The sequence below is a fragment of the Podarcis pityusensis genome (genome assembly GCF_964106645.2).
Source record: "Podarcis pityusensis genome assembly, chromosome: Z".
NCBI lineage: Eukaryota > Metazoa > Chordata > Lepidosauria > Squamata > Lacertidae > Podarcis > Podarcis pityusensis.
The window spans coordinates 2,742,897-2,770,823 of record NC_138044.1 but is presented as its reverse complement, the minus strand read 5'-3'; the positions used below and the strand labels follow the sequence as shown (position 1 = coordinate 2,770,823).

The 27,927-nt window shown below is 47.8% G+C and overlaps 2 protein-coding genes across 2 annotated transcripts; one reads left to right on the top strand and one right to left on the bottom strand.

Annotated features, from left to right (window-relative positions):
• Positions 1-606: 606 nt before the first annotated feature.
• On the bottom strand, positions 607-26,783 carry DPP7 (dipeptidyl peptidase 7). The gene is made up of 13 exons (XM_080990951.1): positions 26,629-26,783; positions 25,074-25,187; positions 23,731-23,870; positions 23,457-23,620; positions 21,730-21,865; positions 21,488-21,569; positions 20,840-21,006; positions 19,192-19,252; positions 9,123-9,241; positions 3,061-3,217; positions 2,418-2,482; positions 2,243-2,313; positions 607-890 (listed from the first exon to the last, which is right to left on the bottom strand). The coding sequence occupies exons 1-13, from the start codon at positions 26,693-26,695 to the stop codon at positions 755-757; spliced, it is 1,479 nt and encodes a 492-aa protein (XP_080847077.1). The 5' UTR covers positions 26,696-26,783; the 3' UTR covers positions 607-754.
• Positions 11,373-19,185, top strand: LOC308468559 (kelch-like protein 9). Its single transcript, XM_080990915.1, has 4 exons — positions 11,373-12,974; positions 13,977-14,229; positions 16,303-16,463; positions 18,256-19,185. The coding sequence occupies exons 1-4, from the start codon at positions 11,919-11,921 to the stop codon at positions 18,691-18,693; spliced, it is 1,908 nt and encodes a 635-aa protein (XP_080847041.1). The 5' UTR covers positions 11,373-11,918; the 3' UTR covers positions 18,694-19,185.
• Positions 26,784-27,927: the final 1,144 nt, after the last annotated feature.

The window sequence follows — 27,927 nt, the reverse complement described above, 5'->3', positions numbered from 1 at the left end:
TCAGTCAAGCTGCAGGCAGTGACCAAAACAAACAAACAAACTCATTGACACTAGTGGTCCGCAGAACAGCTAGAGAGCAATGCCCATCCATGTGTTCCTTTAAGGCTGACTGGGAACACCCTTGGGGGGGCACAGCTCTGTCGCAGGACACCTGCTTTACATGCAGAAGTCCCCAGGTGCAGCCCTTGGTGTCTCCAGTTAAAAGGAGCAGGGGGCAGGTAACGGGCCCGAGATGGGGGGGAACAACTGAGTACTGGGCTAGACAGGCCAACGCTCTGACTTGGTGTGCGGGAGCCTGAGCTTATTCCAAGTGATTTCAATGAGAGGGTAGAATAATCAACATACTTGCCTCCAACACTTGGGATCGGTTATAAGCTCCATTAAGACACAGGCTGTTCTTCTTGTTCTCAGCAGTGGCAATTTGCCTGCTTTGAAACAACACAGGAGACGAGTGAGCTTGAAAGCCTCAGCTAGCGAGATCAGTTAATGGCAGAAGTCCCTGTTTCTTTCTCCGGAGAGAGCTGGCTGTCTCACTATAGGAAATAATGCGTGTCATGTATACCTGGACCCGATCCAATGTTCAGGAAACACAAAGCAGGATAGAGCTCCTGAGGGAATCTCCAGTTTTATTCTTGTTTTTACTATCCTGTTGCAGAGAAGTGTCATTGACTCAGCAGCCCAACAACCAACTGGCAAACCGCAGGCAGGACTCCTAGCTGGTTTTGGTACCTAAACGCTGCCTTGACGACTCCTGCTAAAGTCTGGCTGGATAGTGGTCGGGAGTGAGCTGCTTCGAGGCCCCAGCTGCTGCCTTGACCCAGTCACGGATGATGTTTGCTTCTTGGAGACGAGCCTCTCTGGCTGAAAGTGGATCGGCTGGGTTGGAACCCCTGTTGGAACACACAAAGCCCACAGGAAGCAGATGCCAAATCCAGGGAACCACAGCTGGCAGTTTTTCAATTTGGCTATTTTGGAGCTCTTTTGGGGATGAAATGACCCCTCTGGTTTACGCCTGCTCCTCTGGGGTAAACTGCCTCTAAACACAGAGACTCTATTTATCACATGTTTTGGTCCTATCTTCTGTGAATTTATTCAAGTGGCTGCTAAGATACTAGCAAGGGCTAGTCTTGCACTGGAGAAGAGAGAATGAGGAACTGGGCATCTTAACATACCTGCACTGAAATAGCCCAGATTGAATTGCTTAATGCAATCTAACCTGGTGCCCTCCTGATGTTTTGGATGTTAATGGCTGTTGTAGTTCAAAACATCTGGAGGGTGCCCAGTTGGCAAAGGCTGGCTGAATGGCATAAAATAAGTGAAGAGTTAAAAATGTATTTACCACATTTTTCACTCCATAAGACGCACTTTTTTCTTCCTAAAAAGTAAGGGGAAATGTCTGTGCGTCTTATGGAGCAAATGCGTGGACCCTGGAGCCAAATTGCCCAGGGGCGAAAAGCAGATCATGCTCATTTTTTTGAAAAAGGGAAATGGGTATTGAAAAAAGCTGCTGATTGGCAAGCGATCGGGAAGGGACATAAGGGACGCTAGCAATAAAGGAGGCTGCCTGGGAGGGGGGAGGTAAAGACAGCGAACTTGCAAGGAGAGGAGACAGGAAGACTAAAGCAATGAGGAGAGAAATTGGAAGAAAAGGAGGATCAAAAAACTGCTCCAGCTAAGGAAACGACACTAAGGCAAATGAGGGAAGGGAGTGTTGAAAGGAAGCAGCTGATTGGTAAGCGAGATAAGGGACGCTAGCGATAAAGGAGGCTACCTGGGAGGGGGGAGGTAAAAGCCCATAGATCCTCAGGATTTTTGCATTGGGTCACCCCAAATTCACCATCAGATCACATAGCATGTCCATGGCTACAGCCTGCACCAACCCCCCCCCCCACATCCACTGTTTCGTGGGGCCGCAATGGCGCAAAAGCGTGGTTACAAAGCACGGATCCACATGGATTCTCAGGATTTTTGCATTGGGCTACCCCAAACTCACCATCAAATCACATGTCTGTGGGCACAGCATGAACCATAAAAATCATACATCCACTGTTTCATTCAGAATATTTTTTTTTTCTTGTTTTCCTCTAAAAACTAGGTGTGTCTTATGGAGCCACAAATACGGTACTTAAAAGTTTTTAAAAGGACTTCCTGTCTGAAGGAGGATCTTGAAGGATTCATTAAACCTTCAGTGGTGGCACCCATGTGGGTTACACAGCTCCTGACAATTTCTGCAAATACATACCTGAGATCTAGATGATGGGCACCTCCCTTGATAAATATCGCTATCAATGAGGAGCTCAGGTTCTTTCTAACCTGCAATGACAATGAACGGAAGTCAGACCTTTCTGGGGCCGGCAAAGCGTTCAAGCTGACAGCTATAAAAGAGCAGGCAGAATTTGGAGAGGGTGATAACTTACTCCGCCACTGGCCCAGGGATCCAAGTCTCCGTTTGAGAAGATGATGTTGCTTGCAGCAGTCAGATCTGAGGGTATTAAGCAAGATACTAAATAAGACTATTCGCTTGTCTGGTAGAAACTCTTTAAATTGCACCGAAGAAGCTGCATGGTGAGCTGAGGCCCAGTGGCAGAGCTCCTGCTTTGAATGCAGAAGGTTCCAGGTTCAACCCCTGGTACAGGTGGGAGAAGCCCCAGCTGGAAACCCTGGAGAGCCCCTGCCAGTCAGTATGGAAAAATACTGAGCTAGATGAGGCAATACTCTGACCCAGTAGAAAGCAGTATGGTGACAACTCATGAAATAGACTCCCAAATGTAATGCTTGAAGTCTTTCATGGGCTAGCTAAAATTCAAGGGGAGCTCTGCATTGAAGGCAGTCGAAGAAAAGGACATGCTCTAGACTGGGGAGGGGAGGGAGCTGCCTTGTTACAGACCATCTGTACCTCAAACCAATATTGGCTACTCTGGCTGGCAGCAGCTCTCCCATCAGGGCACCCATTGGGAGGAGACAAGGTCTGCCGAAAAGGGTCTCTAGTTGCCGATCTCACCAGTGAGGTACAATCCCAAGCCAAAGGGAGGGGGAATGAAGAAAAAACTGTCTGCTTACCACCACCCCAGAAGCTGGTCCGTAGCCATGACGGCCGAGGGCGGACCCCCCATTTCTGAAAGCAGTACTGTTCCCTGGCAGCATCTGTGAAGGGGATCTCTGGGAACATGTCGGTCACGTTGTTGCTGTTGAAGGTTAAGTTGATTTCAGTGCAGGCCTGAAGAAAGAACTGATATTTCAGCAGCCATACTGGTCCCAAAGAGGGCAAAAATAGCAATGAAGTATGGGCATGTGTGTTTCATTCTGCACCAGAGGTGCTGGGCCAGAAGGTGGCTTCCCTTAGTGAGGATGCTTGCGATTCTCAGTGCAGTATGATCACATATTACCTGCATTGAACTTGCACAATTTCAGCCATATGCTGCTGAAGGGCACTGGATGGAATCCCAAAAGTTAAATGCAAGCAAGGTGGCTCTTTTTGCACTGGGAAGACCTAGCGCAAAATAGCTTTTAAGCTCTCTGCCTTGCAAGGCCCTCTCCATGTGTTGCGTCTGGGATGCTCCCACAAGATTTTGTGGGAACTCGTAAGGCCCCATGAAAAAGAGCATTCAGAGCCTGGTACACAGAGAGAACCTTGCTCCCTAAGCAAGGCAAAGATCTTAAAAGCCCCTTTTTTGCGCTGGGAAAAACTTGTTTGGGAGAGGGGAGGCAAACCCCTATCCATGCCTTGGCTCTGAAGCCTTGGAAAGTACCTCCCGGTACTAACGCCTCCCAACACTACCACCCTGAATGGGGGGCGCCAGCTTGGGGAGGTAGTGCCTCCCAGCACCCCGTTCAGGGTGGTAGTGTTGGGAGGCGGTCGTGCAGTGCTCGGTTCTGAATATAAGCTGCACTTTAACTTTTCACAGTCGGAATTTTTTTTTTTTAAACATAATTTTTATTAACAGGCCAATCATATCACATTATTTCAAATCACATTAATTCCAAATTATACAGCCGAAATTTTCAATTTTGTTGGGGGTACCCATACATCAGGCTCCGGACGAGGATCCAAACATCACTTCTATTACTGCTTTAATTAAACAGTTCTATCCAGTTCTATCCAGATAGTCTCTTTTTTACTTTCTTCATCTTCTTGTTGTTGTCATATATTCCTTTCTTTGCGATCTCTGATAATCTTCACAGGCAGGTTAAGAACAAACATCGTCTGCGTGGGTTTTACGCACTCCATAAGTCATATTTCATAGGGACAGCCACCATTCCACTCCTCATTCAAAAATTTATCTTCGGTCTGCCCTTTAGTTTCCCCAGGCTTGTAAAATATCTCCTAGAGGGCTCTGCCAGGTTAAAGATCAAATTCCAAACATCGTTCACTTTCAAATATTCCTGGTTCTCCTCCCCCCGTCTTTCTTAAACAAGCCTGTCTTGCGAGACGCCATTTTAAAACCGCGTCATAAAATTTTTCCATTCTCCGATCTTTACCAATCCTCTCTTCATTCATCATTAATTCATCCCACACAGTTTTTAGATTCCTGCTTGTGTAGTAAAATACGGCGGTTCTTTTTTCTTTGGGGTGGAGGGTTATTTATACTCATAAAGAAAAGTTTTTTCCTCCACCCCACCTTCTTAGCTCCAAACATACCCATCTCTTAATGGCGCTTCGTCTCTTGATTTATTTGTCTTCGCCTGCCGCTCTGATCCCAGAAATCCATTAATCAGCAGTCTTATCTCCTGACCTTTGCTTGACGTATGTGCTTTAACATCTTCCAATGATATATTTCCAATTATATTTTCGTGTTAAAGCAAGCCAGCACGCGCAAATTAGAGACGGCGTCCGGGAAGAGCCGACCACACCGAGGGCTTAGCCAAGTGACCGGTGCACCCCCTTCTCTCGAATCTGGGGGTGCATTGTGGCCACCGCTGGCAAGGCAGTCCCCCCCATATCCTTGGGGGGGGGAGACTGCATACTTCCCAAAGCAGCTTCTTAATTACCTCGTATGGGTCAGAGAGATGTTATTGTCGGCCATCTTCCAATGCGCCACCTGGTGCCCCCCCCCCACAGTCAGAATTTTTTGGGGGAGTGCAGCTTATATTTGGGCCAATACGGTATCACGCAATCATATGCTTGTGTGAAATCAGTGTGAAATGAAGATATCATGATTTCATGATTGCGCGATACCATTTCATGATTGCGCAATGTGATTTCATGATTGTGCGCTATGACTTAATGAAATCACAATATCAAGGTGTCATGATTCCATGAGTGTGCACTATGATTTCATGAAATTTCATGATATCATGAAATCATAGCGTGAGATCAAGGTATCGTGATTCCATGATTGCGCTGATTTCATGAGATCATAGCGCAGGATCAAGATATGATTCCATGATTGTCCGCTATGATTTCATGAAATCATAGTGTGAGATCAAGGTATCATGATTTCATGACTGCGCTATGATTTCATGAAATCATAGCGTGAGATCAAGGTATCATGATTTCATGACTGCGCTATGATTTCATGAAATCATAGCGTGAGATCAAGGTATCGTGATTCCATGATTGCGCTGATTTCATGAGATCGTAGCGCAGGATCAAGATATGATTCCATGATTGTGCGCTATGATTTCATGAAATCATAGTGTGAGATCAAGGTATCATGATTTCATGACTGCGCTATGATTTCATGAAATCATAGCGTGAGATCAAGGTATCGTGATTCCATGACTGCGCTGATTTCATGAGATCATAGCGCAGGATCAAGATATGATTCCATGATTGTGCGCTATGATTTCATGAAATCATAGCGTGAGATCAAGGTATCATGATTTCATGACTGCGCTATGATTTCATGAAATCATAGCGTGAGATCAAGGTATTGTGATTTCATGACTGCGCTATGATTTCATGAAATCATAGCGCAAGATCAAGATATCATGATTCCATGATTGTGTGGTGTCATGATTCATGAAATCATGATTCCGTGGTATCGTACGTGAAATGCAATCATATACAAGGGGTGTTATGTGGTGTTATGGGAGGGGGACCGTATTGGCCCGAATATAAGCTGCACCTGCAAATAAGCTGCACCTTTAAGATTGAAGACTTATTTGTGGGCTCTACCCCCCTGAACAGGGGGAGGGGTGGCAGTACTCAGTTCCGAGCACACTGCATGCCCACCTCCTGGCACTACCTCCCCAAGCCAGCATCGGCCTCCCTCCCCGTTCCCTATTTACCAGGGGTTTGAGTACCTGCGTTTTTGCATATATTCAGAACCCTTTGAACCAAACCCCTGCATAAGATGCAAACATACTGAACAGAGACACTGGTCTACACTGCAATTAAAGGGGCGGGGATTAAGAAGACTTGCTCAAAGTAGCAAAGTGGAAAGGGCTATGGATTGAACAGCTGTTTAGACACACTCCCATCTGCAGACTGTAAATGCTTTTGTATAATCTCTGGTGGAGCTGCATTTGGGAGGCTCTGTGATGGTCTGGCTACGCCATCTCAAAAAGAATTAGCGTAGATCTTGGGAAAGCACAGGAAAGGGCAACCAAAATAATCAGCCTAGAGCAGGGGTCCCCAACCTGTGGCCCATGGGCTGGAAGCAGCCCACGGAGGCCGTTTAACCGACCCCCAAGCTGCTCCCGAACCGAGCTGCCCACTCAGCAATAATGGAATACTCCTGCAGGCCCCATGGCCGCCTCCAGCAACTGGAACAGCTGCGCAGCATTCCCGGGAAGGGGTCCTGGTGTTCTGGAACTCACAGCTGCTCTCTTGAAGCACCCGGTCTTAGCAGAGTAAAGCAGCGCCACTGGGAGGTGAGGAGGTATCTGGGCATACCTACTTTATTTCTACTAATTACAGATTAAAGAACAAACATGTATGAGAGGAGCATACCCTCATACAGATGCTCTGTCTCATCGCAAACAGAGCAGAAAGAAAACTTGCTCACGGAACAGAAAGTAAACAATAGGATCAGATGATCCTTGCAATGGGAGGAGTGAAATACTAATAGGTAATTTCCTGCGTGCGGTGCTAAACCAGCACAGCACGACGCAGGGACTCTCTTCCACAGCTCCGGAAATTGCTTCTGCGCAGGCGCGATTTTTGGCGTCTGGGCATGTGCAGAAGCGATTTCCAGCGTCGCAGACATGCACAGATGTGATTTCGGGAGTCGCGCTGCACTGGTCCAGCCCACAGAGGATCTCTGCAGGAGTGGCCCATGCCCAGTAAGCCTTGCCAGCCCCTGGTCTAGAGCATCTTTCCCTATGGGCAGCAGCTGAAGTGTTTTGGATGCTTAAATTTTTTTGGGGGGGGGGAGCTCATTAAGTGTAGAAGGGAAAATAGGATGGAGGATTGTAAAAATACATACAGTGGTACCTCTGGATGCGAACAGGATCCGTTCCGGAGCCTCGTTCGCATCCTGAGTAGAATGCAACCCGCGTTTGTGCGTCTGCATGTGTTGCAATTTGCCACTTCTGCGCATGTACGTGACATCATTTTGAGCGTCTGCGCATGCGCGAGCGGCAAAACCTGGAAGTAACGCGTTCCTTTACTTCTGAGTCGCTGCGGAGCGTAACCTGAAAACGCTCAACCTGAAGCATATTTAACCTGAGGTATGACTGTATGGTGTGGTTATCCTGAACAAAGGGAAGTTCTTCTCCCTCCGATTGTTTTATCAGACTTGTTCATTTGCTGTTGTTATATTAGTATTCTAGAACTGTAGTGAGGGAGGAGCCCCAAAGCGTCATCTGGTCCAACCAGCTGCAATGTTTTCATATAATCTGATTCTACTGTTTTATTGGCTACTGCAAACCAGTTTGGGGAGAGGGGCAATAATTTTATACTGGAAGGCAGTTTAAAGGTAAAGGTAAACGGACCCCTGACCATTAGGTCCAGTTGGGGCTGACTCTGGGGTTGCGGCGCTCATCTCGCTTTACTGGCCGAGGGAGCCGGCGTACAGCTTCCGGGTCATGTGGCCAGCATGACTAAGCCGCTTCTGGCGAATCATAGCAGCGCATAGAAACACCTTTTACCTTCCCGCCGGAGTGGTACCTATTTATCTACTTGCACTTTGGCGTGCTTTCAAACCGCTGGGTTAGAAGGAGTGGGGACCGAGCAATGGGAGCTCACCCCGTTGTGGGGATTTGAACCACCGACCTTCTGACTGGCAAGTCCTAGGCTCTGTGGTTTAACCCACAGCGCCACCCGCGTCCCTGGAAGGCAGTTTAAGAATCATTAAATACAACTAATTGTATTTAATGATACGATTAGTATCACTGGGCAGAAGATCTGAGATAGCGAAAGAAAGAAAAAGAAAGAAAGGTCCTCCTCTCAATACTTAGCTTATGGAACTAATTGCCATAAAGCATGGGTAGGCAAACTAGGGCCCGGGGGGCGGATCCGGCCCAATTGCCTTCTCAATTTGGCCCACGGAGAGTCCGGGAATCAGCGTGTTTTTACATGAGTAGAATGTGTCCTTTTATTTAAAATGCATCTCTGGGTTATTTGTGGGGCACAGGAATTTGTCTGTCTCCCCCCCCCCCGCAAAAAAATATAGTCCGGCCCCCCACAAGGTCTGTGGGACAGTGGACTGGCCCCCTGCTGAAAAAGTTTGCTGACCCCTGCCATAAAGCATGCAGAGTGACCTTTGCCAACCTAATGTGCTTCAGACTTTTGGACTAAATCCCCATCTTCGTTAAAATATATTCATTTATATTGAGTCCCTCCCTCACAGGGACTCAAAGCAGCTTGCTGATAAAAAGAAGAACAATTAAAAACGTGGGGGAGGGGGTTTCCATTAAAAAACAAACGCTGATATAATTAAAACACACAATCTGTTAAAACCATACAGCGCAGCACCAAGCCTTTCATTAAGAGCAGGGAGTTCCCCAAAAGCCTGCTGGGGAAAAAATAAATAAAAAATCTTCACCTGCTGGTGGAAGGACAACAAGGAGGGAGCCAGTCTGGCTTCTCTAGGGAGGGGATTCCAAAATCTGGGAGAAGCCCATCATCCAGCAGGGCCGAGGCTGGTGGTAGTCAGAGTCCACACAGCATCTGGCGGGCACCACATTGGTGAAGGTGACGCTCTTGTTAAATTTCACTCCTCTTCCCCCTGGCATACCTGATAGTCCCATGCAGCGGCATCTGATCCAGTTCCACAACCTGTGGGGTCAGCGCATTTCTGGTACAGCTTGTAAATATCGAAACATGGAACTATCCCAGTGGAGTTATAGAGCAGCCCTAGTGAGTAAAGGAAAGGAGGTTATGACGCTCCTCATTTCAAGGGGCCAGATTAGATGGCTTATTATCACCAATAACATCAGTATGTTTAATTATAATAATGATGATGATGATGATGTTTGATTTATTTAATATGTGTACAGTCGTACCTCCGATTGTGAATGTGATCCACCCGTGCAGGAGGCACATTCACAACCAGCAGCACTCGTAGCCTGAAGTGCCACGTCTGTGCACGAGCGTGACGCGGTTCTGCGCTTCTGCGCATGCGCGTGACATCATTTTGTGCTTCTGTGCATGCGCGAGTGCCGAAACCCAGAAGTAAATCGTTCCAGTACTTCCGGGTTTGGCGCGGTCTGCAACCTGAAAACGCACAACCCGCAGTGTTCATAACCCAAGGTATGATTGCATTTTGCTTTTTCCAGCAACATAAATTGAGATCAAAGTGGCTGACAATAATCACAATAGCACTGTGAGGGGAAAGGGGGGGAACCCCACTGTAAACACTATAACAACAACTACAGTAACATTAATAATAATAATAATAATAATAATAGCAGCAATTAATTTGTTGTTGTTGTTGTTGTTGTTGTTGCTGCTGCTGTTGTTTTTGTTGTTATATGCCACCCATCTGACTGGGTTGACCAAGCCATTCTGAGCGTCAAACAAAGCAAACCACAACAATAAATCATTGAAACCCTTAATACAATTTAGTAAAATCATAGTCATTCAACAGTAATAATTAAATTTACATCCTGCCCTTCCTCCCCAATGGAGCCCAGGACATCAGACAACAATAAACTAACAATAAGAACACTTGAGAATGCAAGAATAGCCTGTTGGATCTGGCCAGTGGCACATCTAGTCTGGCATCCTGTTTTCATGGTGGTCAAGCAGATTCTTCAATGGGAAACCCGCGAGCAAAACATGAGCACAAGAACCTTCTCCCTCCCCTCCTGTGGTTTCCAGAAACTGGGATTCAGAAGTATTTATTGCCTCAGACCATGGAAGCAGAGGAGGGCCACTGTGGCTAGTAGTCATTCATAGCATTGCCCTCCTCCATGAAGTCATCCAATCCTCTTTTAAGGCCATCCAAATCAGCAGACATCGCTACTTCCTCTGGGAGTGAATGCCATAGTTTAACTTTGCCCTGCAATAAGAAGTCCTTTCTTTTCTCTGTCCTGAATCTTCCAACATTCAGCTTCACTGGATTCCCATGAGGTCTTGTGCTGACGGGGGCAGGGGAGGGACTTTTCTGTCCCCTCTGTCCATGTCATGCATGATTTTATAAACTTCTATTATGTCACCTCTTAGTTGCCTTTCCTCCAAACAAAATAGTCCCAAATGCTGCATCTTTTCTTTGTAGGGGAATCTCTCCACCCCCTTCATCTTAAAAACATTTTGAAAGCAATTCTAATATAGATACCATCTGGGAAAGATCTGAACTTGTGGGAAGACAGAAGTCTTCAGTTGGTGTCAAAAAAAAAGAAGAATTCTATTGAATATTCTTTCCAGGGCAGGGGAGATTCCAAAAGGGTAGGTGCCACAACCCAAGAGGATTGCACAGAAAGGACCTGTTAAATTAGGACCTGCAGAACACAGTATACAAGGGGTGAGACAATCTCTCAGGTGTCCTGGTCCCAGTGCTTTGTTTCTGGGGGGACGCAGGGGCACGCATACCCCTAAACATTTTGTGAATCTCAGTTTGGCCTTATTGAGGGGCAGTATTTCAATATGGGATGCGGGTGGCGCTGTGGGTTAAACCACAGAGCCTAGGACTTGCCGATCAGAAGGTTGGCGGTTTGAATCCCCGTGATGGAGTGAGCTCCCGTTGCTCAGTCCCTGCTCCTGCCAACCTAGCAGTTCAAAAGCACGTCAAAGTGCAAGTAGATAAATAGGTACCACTCCGGTGGGAAGGTAAATGGCGTTTCCATGTGCTGCTCTGGTTCGCCAGAAGCGGCTTAGTCATGCTGGCCACACGACCTGGAAGCTGTACGCCGGCTCCCTTGGCCAATAACGCGAGATGAGCGCCACAATTCCAGAGTCGGCCACAACTGGACCTAATGGTCAGGGGTCCCTTTACCTTTTTATATCAATGTGAGTAGGAAAATGAGAGTACTCTTAAACATTTCTTTTAGAAAAAAACACTGCCTGGTCCCAAGCTATACATCAAAACCAACACCTTGAACTTAGCCAGGTATCTAACTGGTTGATGCTAGAGAAACAGCTGGAAGCAGAGCTTTTCTCTACCTATGCTGCCACCTAGCAAACATTCACATGCAAGGCCAGTGGGTGCAGCAGCCTGATCCTAGGCAAGGACTCAAAAAAAGCTGCAGGCAGGTCTGGACTTGCTTGCCTGGCCCGCTGCAAGCCACTTGAGGCATGACCAGGAAGCTGAGTAGATACTGCACCTTTGTGGACATGAATAGGCTCGTGGAGGTGGGGGTAAGGAAATGGTGTTCTTGGAAATGACATGTCAGCTGACCTGCTCTCATAGTAGCCCAAACAAAAACTTCAGGCAGCCCCACTTCTAGAGTAAGCACCAGTTGGAGTTCTCTGTTCAAGAGGCATGCCTTTAGATTTTAAGGACAGGCCCTGAACTCGCTTTCCATTAGAGGGTGCCTGGGGGGATCTTCTAAGGCTACCGCCAGTGGATTACCAGACTGCAGCTTTGGGAGGGATGTATCTTGCCAGCCCAGTCAGGGCCAAGAGCCAGAGTCTTTGCTCAGACACCTACCTGTCCAAACTTCTAGAGGGCCTCAGGAATCTGCGCATGAAGAACATCTTGTGCGATGTCACACTGGAGGCAGAGGGAGTCTCTTTCTCTGCGCACAAAGTCATTCTGGCTGCAGCCAGCAACTACTGCAAGATGCATTTTTCCAGAGATGCTGCAAGTCACAACAGCCACATCAAGCTGCCGCGCGTCACTGCCCAGGGCTTGCAAAACATCCTGTCCTTTGTCTACTCCAACAAGCTGGAGCTGACGCTCCATAACGTTGAGGAGACCTTCCAGGCAGCAGAGGTGCTGCTGGTGCGCGATGTGATGTGCTTGTGCTTCCGGTTTCTGGATGAGGGCTTGGATCAGAACACCTGCCTAGCAGTCCTCGAGATCGCAAAGAGGCTTGGCCCGAAAGAGTTGAGGCAGAAAGCCATGAGCTGCGTGAGCCGGCACTGCAGCAACATTTTGGCAGATCCGGCGCAGCTGCAGGAGCTGGACGCAGCTACTCTGTGTGAGATCTTAGACACTGCAGACACAGAGGACCTCAGTGAGCTGGAACTGTTCCATGCAGCGGAATGCTGGCTGCGCCACAACAACACACACCTGGAAGATGCAGCGGAGGTTTTGCAGCACATTCGGTTGCCCCTCATACCTCTCCACGACCTGCATAAGTTCGTCCAGGACGTGCCCTTCATGAAGACAGAACCCACCTGCCGCCAGTACCTCCAGGAGGCCTTGGATTATCACTCCCGGCTGCATGCTCAGCCGACTCTGCAGAGTGAGCGAACCAAGGTCCGTGCCGGCGTTGACATGCTGGTTGTCCTTGGTGGCAGATCTGTGGACAACACCATCTGTGGCAGCATGTGGGCTGCTGATCGGAACTGCCTTTTGTGGAAAAAGGTTGGGGAACTTCACAGGCCCCTGTACAACCACTGTGTTGCTGTGATCCAAGGCTTTGTCTTTGTGATGGGGGGCCAGGACAGGTTTGACCCTACAGGACAATGTCCTTCGAACCAGGTAAGCAGAAAGCTTAAAACGAAGGGAAGCCTACAACAGCTCATTCACACACAACTTAAGTCTAGAAAAGGACAAAGGTAGATAGCCCAAATACGTATCATTGTTCCCTGTTCCTATTAGCTCAGCATTAACCCTAGCAATACAAACCTGCCAAGCATCAGAGAGGAAAATGAGCATGGCCTGCAAGACAGAGTTATTCCGCCTGGCCTTTGGCTTGGAATCAATTTGATTCCCTCCCCCTATTTCTTTTTTCCTTTCTCCTTCTGTGTTGCAACTCCTATTTGGGGACTTCCCTGGCTTTTTTCTGGCCTATGTGGGACCAGTCTGGATAGTTAGCCTTGGTGAAGACTTGACGTTTTTATCCCCCCAAAAGTTTTTGATTGAGTTCCACTGAAATGAGGCTGCATTTTAATGTTTTAATGTTGTATTTTAATGTTGTTTTTTTAAGCTGTATTCTAATAAATTTTTTATATTTGGTGTTAGCCACCCTGAGCCCGGTCTTGGCTGGGGAGGGCGGGGTATAAAAAAAATATTTTTTTATTATATTCTCACTGAAGGGATCTCCTTGCCTGCTTCTGACTTGGCTACTAGCTGCTGCAGGAGAGTCCTTAAACGCCTCTCCCCCGCCCAGAATGCTTAATGTTTCCTAGCCTGCTAGCTGGAGAACAAGTCCAGCAGTGCCCTGTAATCCCTTTCCCAGGGGCGTACAAGTGGGGGGTGGAGGGGGAGGTCGCCCCGGGTACCACTGGGGGGGGGGCGGATGACAAGATGGCCCCTGCCTCCCCCCAGCTGTAGAGCGGCAGAGGGTGCACACAGTCCATAAGGGTGCTGCTTCGCTGCCTCTTGCACAGTGACCGTATGGGCTGCCGCACATGCGCACTCCATATGGGATGCCACACATGCGCACTCCATACAGGATGCCGCGCACTCCGTACGGGCTGCCCCGCCCCGGGTGCCAGAGGGGGTTCCTCTGCCACTGCCCTTTCCTCCTTCCGGCTCCAGGTGTTCAGGTTTGACCCACGACACGGCAGATGGCTCCAGGTGGCGAGCATGCTGGGACGGCGGACTCGCTTCCACGCAGGGGTGCTGAACGACTGCCTCGTGGCTGTGGGCGGGGGAGCCCTGCTGGGGACGCTCACCGACACGGCAGAGGAGTACCAGCCAGCTGAGAACAAGTGGCAGCTCATCACGCCCTTCCCAATGCCTGTGGCAGACCACGCAGGGGCCACCCATAAGGGGATCCTCTACGTCTCAGGTGAGAGACCACTGATGGCTTGACCATCAGAAGTCTTGGCTCAGGGTGGAGGGAGGGGGTGGGAGGCTGGATGTTGGCCATTCTAGAATGCAGACCGCTATCAAGCATAGCTGTCAATGTTTCCCTTTTTTTAAGGGAAAGTCCCTTATTCCGAATAGGATTCCTCACAAGAAAAGGGGATAGTTGACAGCTATGCTATCAAGGGTTGCTGATTTTAAGGGGACATACAGATAAAGCATAAAAGGATGGTTCCTGGTGATGTGGCTGTGATCTATGCTCCTGTAAACTCCAGCTTAGACTGCTGTAATATGCTCTACTAGGGGCTGCCCCTGAAGAGGATCTGGAACCCACCATTAGCTCAGCATGCAGCTGCTGGGGTTGCAAATTAGCTTCATGTATTCATCCTTTGCACTTCTAAGTTTGCCTTTTATCAAATGGACCCAGGGCAGGGTGCAAAAGTATCTCACTTGAAGTATAAGGTAAAGGTAAAGGGACCCCTGACCATTAGGTCCAGTCGTGACCGACTGTGGGGTTGCGGCGCTCATCTCGCTTTATTGGCCAAAGGAGCAGGCGTACAGCTTCCGGGTCATGTGGCCAGCATGACTAAGCCGCTTCTAGTGAACCAGAGCAGCGCATGGAAACGCCGTTTACCTTCCCGCTGGAGCGGTACCTATTTATCTACCTGCACTTTGACATGCTTTCGAACTGCTAGGTTGGCAGGAGCAGGGACCGAACAATGGGAGCTCACCCCATTGCGGGGATTTGAACCACCAACCTTCTGATTGGCAAGTCCTAGGCTCTGTGGTTTAACCCACAGCGCCACCCACATCCCACCACTTGAAGTATACTGTACATTAATTAAGAGCATAAAATAAAGACCTCAAGAACAATGGCAGATGGATGCACTGGCTTAATTCAAAGTGCTGGTTCTGACCTTTAAAGCCCTTTCCAGCATTAGACTGACATACTTGAAGTATGTTAAGCTCTTCTGTATGCAGGTTCCCCCACTCCTCAGGTGAGGTTGAGTTGTGTGGCCAGCTGGAAGAGAGAGAGGTCCTTTTCAGTGGTGGTGCCCCAATGATGGAATGCCCACCCCAGAGAAGGCCAGCAGGCACATACTTTGTTCGCCTTTCAGTGCCAGTCAAAAGCCATGTTTTCCCAGGCTTTTTAGACTTAAAAGCAATCTAGCTTTAAAAATCTTGTTCCCTCTTTACTCTTCACGTCCCTTATTTTGTTTGGATATGTATTATTTGCGTTTTAATTATTTTTGTATCTTCTGCTTCTTATGGAAACTGCCCTAGGGATTTATTAAAATTGAAGGGCGGTATTAAAAAAAAAAATCTGTACAGTGGTACCTCTGGATGCGAACGGGATCCATTCTGGAGCCCCGTTTGCATCTTGAAGCAAACGCAACCTGCGCCTGCGGCGATTCGCCGCATCATGCCATTTTGAGCGTCTGCGCATGCATGAGCGGTGAAACCCGGAAGTAACACGCTCCGTTACTTCTGGGTCGCCGTGGGACACAACCTGAAAACGCTCAACCTGAAGCACAGGTATGACTGTACTGAATTTGCTGTACCTGTACCCGAGGTATGACTGTACTGAATTTGCAGCATCCCAGTGCATGAACAAGAAAAAGAGAGGCAGGAGTAGGTATATGAGCAAGGGAAAGGAAGGGCCCCACAATGGAGTGCCTGAGAAGAGGGTTGAATAGACTCCCTTCCTATCATGCTCAACCGACTGCTGGGGGCACGAGGGGAGGGCCAAGAGTAGAGAAGAGGAGACAGCCATGATGGGGCAGCCAACCAGTGGAGAACAGCGTTCAATATAGTGAGATGCTACAGACACAGAAGGGAGGCTCTCAGTGATGTGAACACACTTTGCACCCCCTTTTACGACCCAGTCTCTTAAGACTTTGGAGAGGCCTTGGCTAAGTGGTAGGCAACACGATCCGCAGGGACACTTCGACTCCCGAAGGACCTTGAGAGGATCAGGACAGGAAAAGGCTACTGTGCAACCCAAAGGGAAAACCGCAGCCACCCAACCCAATCTTCTATCGCCCGTTTCCACCAGGGGGATTCGCCGCTGGCAAACCTTTACGCGACACATACAGCTATCTCTCCCGCCTGCGTCGCTGGGTCAGGAACCAGCCAATGACTTTTGCCCGGTGCGACCACGGAATGGCAATTGCTGGAGACAGAATCTTCTGCGTAGGAGGAAGGGCCCTGGCAAACGTATGTTGAGCTTCATTTATTTAATGAGTTGTGGTGGTGCCAAACGCCAGCCCCAGGTGTCTGGTGTTGCCCTGAGCTACACAATGTTCTGTCATTTCTCACTTCCTGGTTTCTTGTGGCCAGGCTCCCTTCCCAGAAGGGGGAGCATCCCCTTCTGTACAGTCTGACAATGGGAGCAATGGGAGCAGCCTTTCTCAACCTGTGGGTCCCCAGATGTTGCTGAACTACAGCTCCCATCATCCCTAGCAAGGCCAGAGCTCAGGAATGATGGGAGTTGTAGTCCAACAACATCTGGGGACCCACAGGTGGAGAACCGCTGCTCTAGAGAGAAAGCAGAGTGTCCCTCTTAAGGCAGCATCTGGCAGGTGCTGACCTGTCGATATTCACACGTGGGGAAGAGTTGCTTGTGGGTTCCCCACAGGAATCTGGGTGTCCACTTTGAGAGCAGGATGCTGGACCAGAAGGGACCCCCTTTGGCCTGACTCAGCCGCAGGGCTCTTCTTGTGATCCATGGCAGCCTTCCTCAACCTGGTGACCTCCAGATGTTTCAGACTCCCACCTCCCATCACCAATGACCACCAGTTATTTTGGCTGAGACTGATGGGAGACATGGTCCAATATATGTGGGGGAGGGTACCTGGTTGGAAGAGAATGCTTTCTACACCACAATATTCTAGGTTTCCTGACAGGGCATTGAAGCATTTCTTACTTTACCACACACACACACACACCCCCAGGCACATAGAACTAGCAAGCCCTTTAAAAAATAGAAACCCTTCATGCCCCTTCCAAATTTTCATTTCTATGTAGCTGGATCATGTGGCAAGCCTAATATATTTTACTACCTGGGGCTGAAAGGCCAGGTGGCTCCCCCTTATTTGCTAATTAACAAGGCTGCCAAGTTTAATCAAACAGATTAATATATTTTTTAAAGGTGCTGCCAACTAACTGGCCAGCAGGTTTTTAAAAGAGAGGAATATCTGGGAAAAAAATGGCCTGTCCATTATGTGACTGATTCCCTATTTGACCCATACTCTTAAAGTTTGTTTAACCAAGTAGCATCCCTGAGTTAGACAGATTGGGTTCCATGACTGAGAAACAGATCCCTGTCAGTTTTAGATGTTTTATTTGCCCAAAGGGTTGGCGTTTTGCAGATAATAAACCTAACACGTGGACAGAAAATGCAATCATTTGGGGGAAAACACACCTACATGGTCTGTCTCCTGATGAAGTCAGAAAAGTCTTCATTACAATCTTGGTCTTTAAAATTTGTTGGAAGCCACCCAGAGTGACTGGGGCAACCCAGTCAGATGGGGGGCATATAAATCATCATCATCATCATCATCATTCCTCTGCATATGCTCAGGTGTTCCCTTGAACTAAAACCAGAGCAGATTGGTAGCATTCCTACTAACTGATTAACACAGGGGGTGGGGGTGGCAGCCGAACAACGCATTGCGAAGGTCTCCTGTGCAATTAGTGGGAACTGCACACCAGCACAGCTCCTACACAAACTGACAAGAGCTGCTCTCTGACCTCTTTAAAGCCAGGGGTGGCTCACATGCAACCTTCCCAATGTTTCTGGAATACTGGCTAGGCGGGTCTGGTGGGAGTTGCATTCTGAAACATCTACGGGGCACCAGGAAGGGAATGGCTGCCTTAAAACAACTTCTGTGCCAGGTCTGTCTGAGCAACTGGCAGGCCATACTGTCTGCTGGAGCCACAGCATACCTCCCTCACCCTCCACTGAACAGGGACTGGATCCACCCCTCTGATATTTGGTTCTTTACAGGCTCAGGAATGGGTTCCTGTGAACGAGACGGAATACTACTGCCCGGTTACTGATCAATGGACCCTGCTCAGTCTCTCGCCCTTCGACCTTTGTCAGTTTGGTCTCGCTGTGCATGGGCAGCAATTGTACATCACAGGTGGTGGGTCAGTGAGACAGAAGCGGAAAGAGGACGGCGTCTACATCTGCAACCCTGGTGGGAAAGTGTGGGAAAAGGCGGGCTCCTTGCCCAAGCCTTTGGTGGATCATGCCTCTTTCTTTGTTCAGCTGCCGCGTCACCTGGTCACAGGTGAGCAGCAGCAGAATGGGGAGGGGCCTTCAGCTGCTGGCAAGAAGAAATCCACCCACAACCTGTTCATCACTCGCAAGACTTCATCCCAGCCAGCTCTTAAGGCAGAGAAAGAGGCTTTGGGCAAAATCCAGGAGGAAGAGCTCTGGTAGAAGCCCCACTGAAATGAATGGAAGTGGCACATGATTTTTTCCAAGCCTGTGGCCACATCCAGATGGCCTCCCAGTCCACGGCCTGGACGATTGGGAATGAGCCTCAGGTTCATCTACTCCATCCTCCACATATTATGTTAGGAGATTAGAATCTCCCAGTAGCTTACCAGTCTGTCTAAATGATAGTTTGAGCAAACCATAGTTTGCCTGTAAGACAGAATCCAGAAACATGTTTTATCCTGCTTTATGTGCAAACCAGAAGCAGAAATGTTCTAAGCTTCCTTTGTGCACTGAAGAAAAGCTGGAGGGAGGTGGGAGGAGAGAGAAGGGAGCTCATAAGCTCAAGGCTTGCCCCTGCTCCCCTCAAAAGCGTGGCTTAGGGGACTGTCCGAACGCAGCCTAGATAACATGCACATTTTCAGGCCTGGCACAACCTGAGAGAAAGCACAGTGCTCATGTACACTTTGGAAGGAAGTCAGATGTCTTACAGTCACTCACCACTAAGAGCTGCCAAGCCCCTGATCCGGTCCTTATTCTCCAGCATCAGCTCACAGCCAATCTGAGTTAAACAGACAAACACACACAACAAATTAGGTTTTCCAAGAGCCAAAGAGAAATTGGAAGCATGTTACAGGATCTTAGCTGAGACTAACAAAGTGCATTGGTCACTGCAAAATAAATAAAACAATGATGGAAAAAGCTGCTTACAAAGGCTAGATATGGCTAAGGTGAAAGTTCAAAAGACGGACAGAATAACTTCTGGGTTTCCAGTTCATTTTCAGCCTACCAGACCTAGAGGCAAAGGGGAGTTCCAGCATTAACATCCTGCAGTTTCACTCTAGCAGATAGTCATAAAATGATCCCATTGCTATATAAACAGTATACTTCTTATATTATGTACCTATACAGTGGTACCTCTGGTTGAGAACGGGATCCGTTCCGGAGGCCCGTTTGCAACGTGAAAAGCCCGCAACCTGAAGTGCTGTATCTGCGCAGGTGTGTGGTGCGATTTGACGCTTGTGCGCATGCGTGAAACATGATTTAGCGCTACTGCGCATGTGCAAAGCGTGATTTAGTGCTACTGCGCATGTGCGGGTAGCAAAACCCAGAAGTAACCCTTTCAAGTACTTCCGGGTCACCGCAGGACACAACCTGAAAAAACATAACTTGAAGCAAACATAACATAAGGTATGACTGTATTATATTAGGACTCTCCTTCCTTGGAGGTTTCTAAACAGAGGTTGGATGGCTATCTGTCATGGGTGTTTTAGTTGAGATTCCTGCTTAGCAGGGGGTTGAACTAGATGACCCTTGGGGTCCCTTCCAACTCTACATTTCTATGATTCTATGTTTATCATTTGTAACAGGACAACAAACACCCTCCTCTTCTGTAATGCCCTCTCAGTTTCCTCCCTGTTGAGCAGAGTGTGGACAGACCAGACCAGAAATACTTCGGTGCGGCCTTTGTTTGAGGGGGCACCTGCAAACGCTTGCAACATTAACCAGGGTCTCTTTGCAAGAAAGAACGAGGAACCAAAGTTTATAACTACGTTAACCTGTGTCAAGTATAAATCAGCACCAGGCAGGGAGGTTAAGGGGTGATATGATAGCCATGTTCAAATATATAAAAGGATGTCACATAGAGGAGGGAGAAAGGTTGTTTTCTGCTGCTCCAGAGAAGCGGACACGGAGCAATGGATCCAAACTACAAGAAAGAAGATTCCACCTAAACATTAGGAAGAACTTCCTGACAGTAAGAGCTGTTCGACAGTGGAATTTGCTGCCAAGGAGTGTGGTGGAGTCTCCTTCTTTGGAGGTCTTTAAGCAGAGGCTTGACAACCATATGTCAGGAGTGCTCTGATGGTGTTTCCTGCTTGGCAGGGGGTTGGACTCGATGGCCCTTGTGGTCTCTTCCAACTCTATGATTCTATGATTCTAGGGAAGCTCCACAAAAGGTGGCTGGTGGTAGTGAGGTTTGAGATTTTTAAAAATAAGCAAACATTCAAATGTAGGTATGTGTTAATTTTGTAAGCCTGGCATATAGACATGCTGTGAGAGCTTTAGCCCAGCCCAGTGGCAACCTGTGGAGGTGGAGGAGTCGAGTGCTCTCTGGTTCATGACGTTGCCTGATCTGTGCAGGCCTCACCTTGACAGGATTTGCTGGAAAGTGGCCCATAAAGTCCGTCTCGTAAGGGTAGTCCATCATGGCGATCATGGTGAAGGCATTCCGGGCAAATCCGAAGAGCTGGTAGATATCATCCTTAGACGAAAGCTTATTGCATGTAGACATCCCACGGCTGATCCTCTCGTAAGCTGAATGTGGAGAAGAGAGGTGTGTAGTGTGTTGCATGATTAAGCGCTTCTCACCACATTCATAGAGGCTAGTATGCTTTAGGACAGCAGCCTAAGTATAGTGTTTGGGCTACGCAGCTGCTTGGATGAGTGAGGTTTTCTGCTTTCATTCAAAAGAAAAATGAAGTGCCTAGACTTCATGGTTTTAAACTGCAGTGCTTAGTCAACTGACTGCTTACACCGGTGGGGGGGGGGGGAGAGAACCATTTGTATTAGCTATAGAAGTGCTGCCAAATTAAAGTGGGCACATTTCCTTCAAAAATTGTTTATTTTCTTTTTACTCAATTTTTATTTTTATTTTACTCAAGACAGGCGGGGTACTGATTTCCTAAAACCATTTTAAAGCAATTTGTTTATTCTATAACTGCTCCAGAGGTCTTGTAGCTTAACGGTCCTCTCTACCAAGGGGCTGTTTCTTGTCTGACAGATGAGCTCACTTTACCTCCAGCCAGGTACAGGTCTTTGATTTCCCTAAATGCTTCTCGTACAGCCTTGGCACAATCCGGACTGTAGTTCTGAAAGTCCTGGGGGAAAAGTCCTGATTTAAGTGAATTGCATCTTTGAGGGAGCCTGAGAATTTCATACCACTTCACAGGTTCAGGCACACAATTTTACAATGAAGACTGGGAGGTTTGCCTAGTAAGAGGAAATGAGCCCACTCAAAAGTTTCCACCTAAAGCTTACCGCTGTGACATCCTTGAAGAACTGATTGGAGTCTCCAATCCCAGCCACAGACAACACAGGGGCACTGGCAGCGAGTGCGCCAGCCACTATGTTGGGATACTTCATTCTCATGTAGGCACTCAGCATGCCTCCATAACTGGAAGAAAAGAGAGAGAAAAAGAAGCAAGTTATGTTTTTTGACACCATGAGACATTCAGGTGGACTCCTCGCTCACTGGAAAGGGACAGAAGTCTCTTCAAATTGTTGGCCTGAATTAGAGGGTGCAGATTTGCCACCCTCAAAGAGTCAGAATACAAGAGGCACAGGTATGAGGGAAGAGGAAGTGGAGAAAATGGCTGAACTTTGGCTTCTTCCCTTCCCTAGTATCTCGCCCCAAACTCAGATCCAATTGCTCAGAAGGAAAGGGTATTATTGGCCCCCGGTAAGAGGGGAAGAGGGACGCGGGTGGCGATGTGGGTTAAACCACAGAGCCTAGGGCTTGCCGATCAGAAGGTCGGCAGTTCGAATCCCCGTGACGGGGTGAGCTCCCGTTGCTCGGTCCCTGCTCCTGCCAACCTAGCAGTTCGAAAGCACGTCAAAGTGCAAGTAGATAAATAGGTACTGCTCCGGCGGGAAGGTAAACGATGTTTCCGTGCGCTGCTCTGGTTCACCAGAAGCGGCTTAGTCATGCTGGCCACATGACCCGGAAGCTGTACGCCGGCTCCCTCAGCCAATAAAGCGAGATGAGCGCCACAACCCCAGAGGCAGTCACAACTGGACCTAATGGTCAGGGGTCCCTTTACCTTTAAGAGGGGAAGAAAAGTGTGCCCCCTGCTCAGTGTAGTTCTTGGGGCAAAGGATCTTTTTACTTCAGACAAGGGACAGCTATTATCCTAGGGGAGAGGCTATAATTTCCCTGCAGACTTTAGGGTGTTTCCAGTTGGAGTGTTGTAGAGAACAAGCACATGACAAGATCCGCCAAGGCATGGACTGTGTCCAGGGTGGCCCACTAAGCATGCCATGAAGCATACCCCAGAGAGAATACAATTCAGGGCACTCAACTCCCAACCTAAACAGTCCCAGAGTAAATACCGATTCAAGCAACCCAGAGTTTGGGTGGAAAGCTAGTATTGCCCTCACCAAACATACTGGGGTACAACCTTTTCATACTTCAACTTCTCTTGGACCATGAACTCTCCTCACCTTCCTTGGCCATAGTTAAGTCAACCCTTTGGAGAAATCCTGGTTACTATGAAGTTTAGATGGTGGTGCCTAAACATTTGAAATATCTGCCTCATTCCCTGCTCAGAAGAGGCCCCCTCCCAAAGGCAGCTGGCACACAGCAACTTGGAAATATTTTGCCAGCCCTGCAAGAAGAACATTGCACTTACAAAGTTCACACAGAAACATAATAATGCTTGCTTCTAACTCACCTGTGGAAACAACGCAGAGGTTATTAAGAAGAAAAATGATAACAACAAAAAGATTGTGAACATCAAAAGCAGCAGAAATATGAGATGATTGGACCCTTACTGAACTTGAAGCATGGGAACCCCCAACAAAAATTTAAAATTTGGCAAAATATTTGGGCTTTATGATATGTATTGGTGTAATTTGGAATAACTAATGTGATATGATTGGATTGTTGAATGGAAAACTTAATAATTTTTTATTTTTTTTAAAAAGAAGAATATTGCACACATCAGATGCAGATAACTGCTAAGAGGAACAAGCGAGTGAGCCCCCACCTGCCTCCAAATGCAATGACAGGAGAGTCCCTTGCTGCGTACTGCTTCTTTAGCGCCATGACGAGAACTGCATAGTCAGCGAGGGCTTGCTCCACACTCAGCAGGCCAGCGTTTTCCCTCTGCAGCGACGCTGCCCCAAATGGAAGCGACTTCCCATAGTATCTCTGAAAAGCCAGCAGAGGAGCACAAGAGACATCTCAGACAGCAAGGTCACCATAATCCCCATCAAGCACACTGCCTCAGGCAATAGGGACACCTTTGCAAAAACACTCACATGCTCCGCAAAGACCACCAGGGCGTTCTGCTGCTCAGCTAGCTCCAGGATGAAGCCGCTGTTCTGAGCAAAGGCCCAGACATCTCCTTCATTCCCAGTGTAGAAGAAGATGGGTCCAGCTCCCCTCTTCCAGTATTTATCTGTGTGAGGCAGCAGAAGTACATTGAGGCAACTAAGAAGAATCCCGTTTAAGAACAGAGAGACCTCTAAGAAACTTTCAAGAAGGACGGTGCCTGTGTTAGGACTGCCATATTTTTCCCCCCTCTACGATAGCACAATCCTCAACTTTCTGACTGGTCTTCAGCAATGGAATTGGCACTACTTGCACCTTTGGGTGCTGCCAGAGCAAAAATGGAAAGGCTGGGCCCTTCATATGTTGTTAGGACTACCATAATCCCTGTCATCCGCTGTGCTGGCTGAGGCAGAGAGCAGGAGCCCCACAAGATCTGGGGGGCCACGCATTCCCTCATCTGTGTGCCACAGCAATCAGCTGTGAGGGGAGGTAGGCACTTTGAAGCACTGCTTTTTCTCACAGATTGTTAATCACTCCAGATAAGTGGAAACCTGTTCAAATTAACTAAGGAATGGACATATTTGGTATTAAGGGGCTGTCCACATCAGGGAAGCCCCCATAGCTCAACAGTAAAGTTCATGTATTTCAAAAAGAAGGCCCCAAGTTTGATCTCTGGCATCTCCAGTAAACAAAAGGATTTTAAGTAGCAGGACTAGGAAAGGCCAGTCTCTGCCTGAGGCCTTGAAGAACCGCTTCCGTCAGAGGAGGCAACATGGGACGAGATGGGTCAGAGTTCTAACTTGGTATAAGACAGAATAGGTCATTAACACACAATTAATTTATGGAATGTGCTGGTGACACTAGCTCTTGGATTCCCATAGAATTTATTTCATACACATATAATAGGAAAGTAAGGCTGTCGTCATGGTGCAATTTGCTTGGCCACCACAAGAGCTGCTTTGCCATCACAGCAGTGTTGGACTCTTAAGTAGAAAGGAAGCAGAGGAGGCAGGCCCAGGCTGAGGCAGGTGGCCCAGGCAAGCCACTGAGGAACGGTCAGCGAAGGACACAGGAGAGGGGAGATCTAATAATACCTCTGAGCCATGGTTACAATATGGAACCTCCATGTTCAGATGCATATACCTAGCCTTCTCTGTTGCTGCAGAACAACAGTGGGAGAAGACTATTGGTCCCATGTCCCGCTTGTGGGCCTCCCAGAGGATCTGGCTGGTCATTGTGGTGAGACAGGATACTGAACTAGATAAATGCTTGCTCCAATCTAGAAGCGACATTTTCATGTTTTTATATATTTTCATCACCAAAAGCATACCTGTGATGAGGTATCTCTGGGCAAAGGTTTTGTTGCTGTAGGTTTCAAAGTTGAAGTGATCTATCCACTGCTCAAAATATTTCTCTTTGAAGTCAAGCTGGGGGTTTCTGTAACCTTAAAAGAAACAAACCGCGTCACTTTCGGATAGAAGGGGAATAAAAAATGGCAGTGTCAGTCTACTGACCATGGAAAAGAGGTCAACTACCCCAATATATGCTCCGTGAAATCTGCTCTGCTGTGGATTCTATTGTACAAGAACAGCTAGGCTTTACAGTCATACCTCGGGTTACAGACACTTCAGGTTGCGTTTTTTTGGGTTACGGACTGCTGAAACCCGGAAGTACTGGAACGGGTTACTTCCAAGTTTCGGTGGTCGCGCATGCACAGAAACACTAAATCACGCTTTGCGTATGCGCATAAGCACCGAATCGCAACCCGCATGTGCGCAGATACGGCGCTGCGGGTTGCGAACTTGCATCCCACACAGATCACGTTCGCAACCCGAGTGTCTATTGTACTTTCTTTCCTCTACCACTCCAAAATGCTGGCTGTATTTCTCTGGCTACTGTCAAACAATTATTCAAGGCTGCAAATTTGGTGAAGCACGTGCTGCAGAAATTAAATCATTTTTAAAGTAAAAAACATGGCATTTCTGGTCAGGTCTGGACATTAAGAAATGTAAATGGAAGGTGAGGAGGACTGAAGTAGGGCTGGAACAGTTTTTTGTTGGTGGGGCTAAACCCTGCAACATGCAAAGTAACTAAGTGAGCCTCACTAGTATAATGAGATGAATTGGGATGGGGAGACAGAGAAAGTACCTACAAAGCACAGAAAGTTACATTTCCACCCCAGAACCTCCATTAAGTAACCACACACTGCTAGAAAGGGACTGATAGCTTTGTAACGAATCTGATAACTGAAACAAGGAAAAGGTGGCGTGTAATTTCTAAAACATGAAGTTGTGGAGCTCAAATCTTCCCAAAAAGCATGTCCACTAGCCCTTTGACACACAAGCCATGGCTAATATTGCTCTAAACTGTGGAAGTGGCATGATGGTCCAAGTGATATATTGCTTTATTTCCAATATTCCTATTGCAAGACAGAATTACAAATTGCAACCAGCTGATTTGAATGAGAGGGGTGGTGCTCTCTGCAAATGCTCAGAAGCACTCTTACTCAAAACAGCCGCAGAAAACACTAGCAAAGCAGCTTTATATGTTCTCTAAGTGGACCGGGATGGGGCGGGGGCTCTGAGTTCTGGGGATTAATTATAAAGGAATTGCTCCTGAGCCTGTGAAGACTGTACTTCTCCATCACAGCTTTCTGCCTCAAAAACCAACTCCAGCCAGGAAGACCCTGAAATAAGGAATTAACGAAGAACGAATAAATGCATTCACAAAGGAGAGTGCATCTTATTCCTGTTCAGTCTTGCATCCCTTCCCTCTGGTGCACCTGAGCATGTGCAGAGTTGCATCCCTTCCCTGCGATCACCACCACCGATTTCCGCTGACCCTCTCTCTGGGAGCAGCGGACCCGAGGCCCGCCGCCGCCTTACCTGCAAGGACCCCCGGCAGCAACGCCAGAGAGACGAGGCGCAGGTAGAGCGCGGGTCGCGTAGCCATGACCACAGGCGCGGCGGTCCCTTCTTCTGCAGCGTGGGCACGGAAAGCGGTGGTATCACGTGAGAGGAGCCCAGGGCGTCACGTGAAAGACCTGCCGGCAGAGGGGCGGGGCGAAGGGAGGGCCATGTGGTTTCCCCCGAAGGGGCGGGGAAGGAGAAAGGGGCGCGGCTCGCCTCTCGTCGCCCTGCCGCCATCTTGGACATCAAAGGGCACTGGCCCCGCCCCGCCCCTCTCCCTCTCCACTGCACTCTGCACATGCTCAAGGGCACGCCTTTCTTATAAAAAAGGGGCAGCCTGAAGGCCGGACGCGTATTTAAATTGCTTTCCTGGACCCTGTAATAAATTGTTTGCTTATGTAAATATAATTTACTTGTTTTGTTTATTTATATTACATTTATTTTCTTGGGTTTTTTTCTTGATCTTTATTCTTATTTTCTTGTTTTGTAAAATTTTTGTGCCACTTGATTGTAACACACGCAAACACTTCAGACACTTCAAAAGCAGCTTGCAAAGAGAATAACATTAACAAACTTCAAAGAACAGTAATAGACTGAAAACACAGCAGCATTCTGAATTTATATCCCACCTGCATTCCCAGGAGCTCATGGTGGCCTGTGTGGTTCTTCCTTTCCCCATATTATTCTCATAACAAGCTTCACTAACTATGAACCCTGAAATTTGGGTTCCCCTCCAAACCAGTGCCAAAGTTTTGTGGTGGTTTTTCAGCACACACTCAAACTGAATAACTGATACTCAAACTGGAGGTGATGGGTGTCACCCCAAAACCCAGCCTTGTTTGATGGCTATGACCCCTGATTTAAGTATCAGTTGTTCAGGCTGGAGGCCACTGCAGAGCATGGGGTTTTCACTGCAAAATGATTGCAAAACTTTGGGAGCAGTTTGGAGGGAGTCCCACATTTTGGGGTTCATAGTTAATAAAGCTCCCACAACAACCCTGTGAAGCAGGTTAGGCTGATTATTCCCCAAGGCCACACCTAGTAAGCTTCATGGTTCAGTGTGGGATTTGAACCCTGGTCTCCCCCATGTCCAGCACTCTAACCACTACCCCACCACTGTCTCCCATATATAATATATTTTGGAGGTGTATAATCCTTTCAAACTGCTTTTAATGATTTTTGTTTTGTTATTAACTGTTTTTATGTGTTTTATTTTTGGGGAGGGCAGTATTCGGCTGTTTCTGTTTACATTTTATATATTTTGTGTTTTTATAT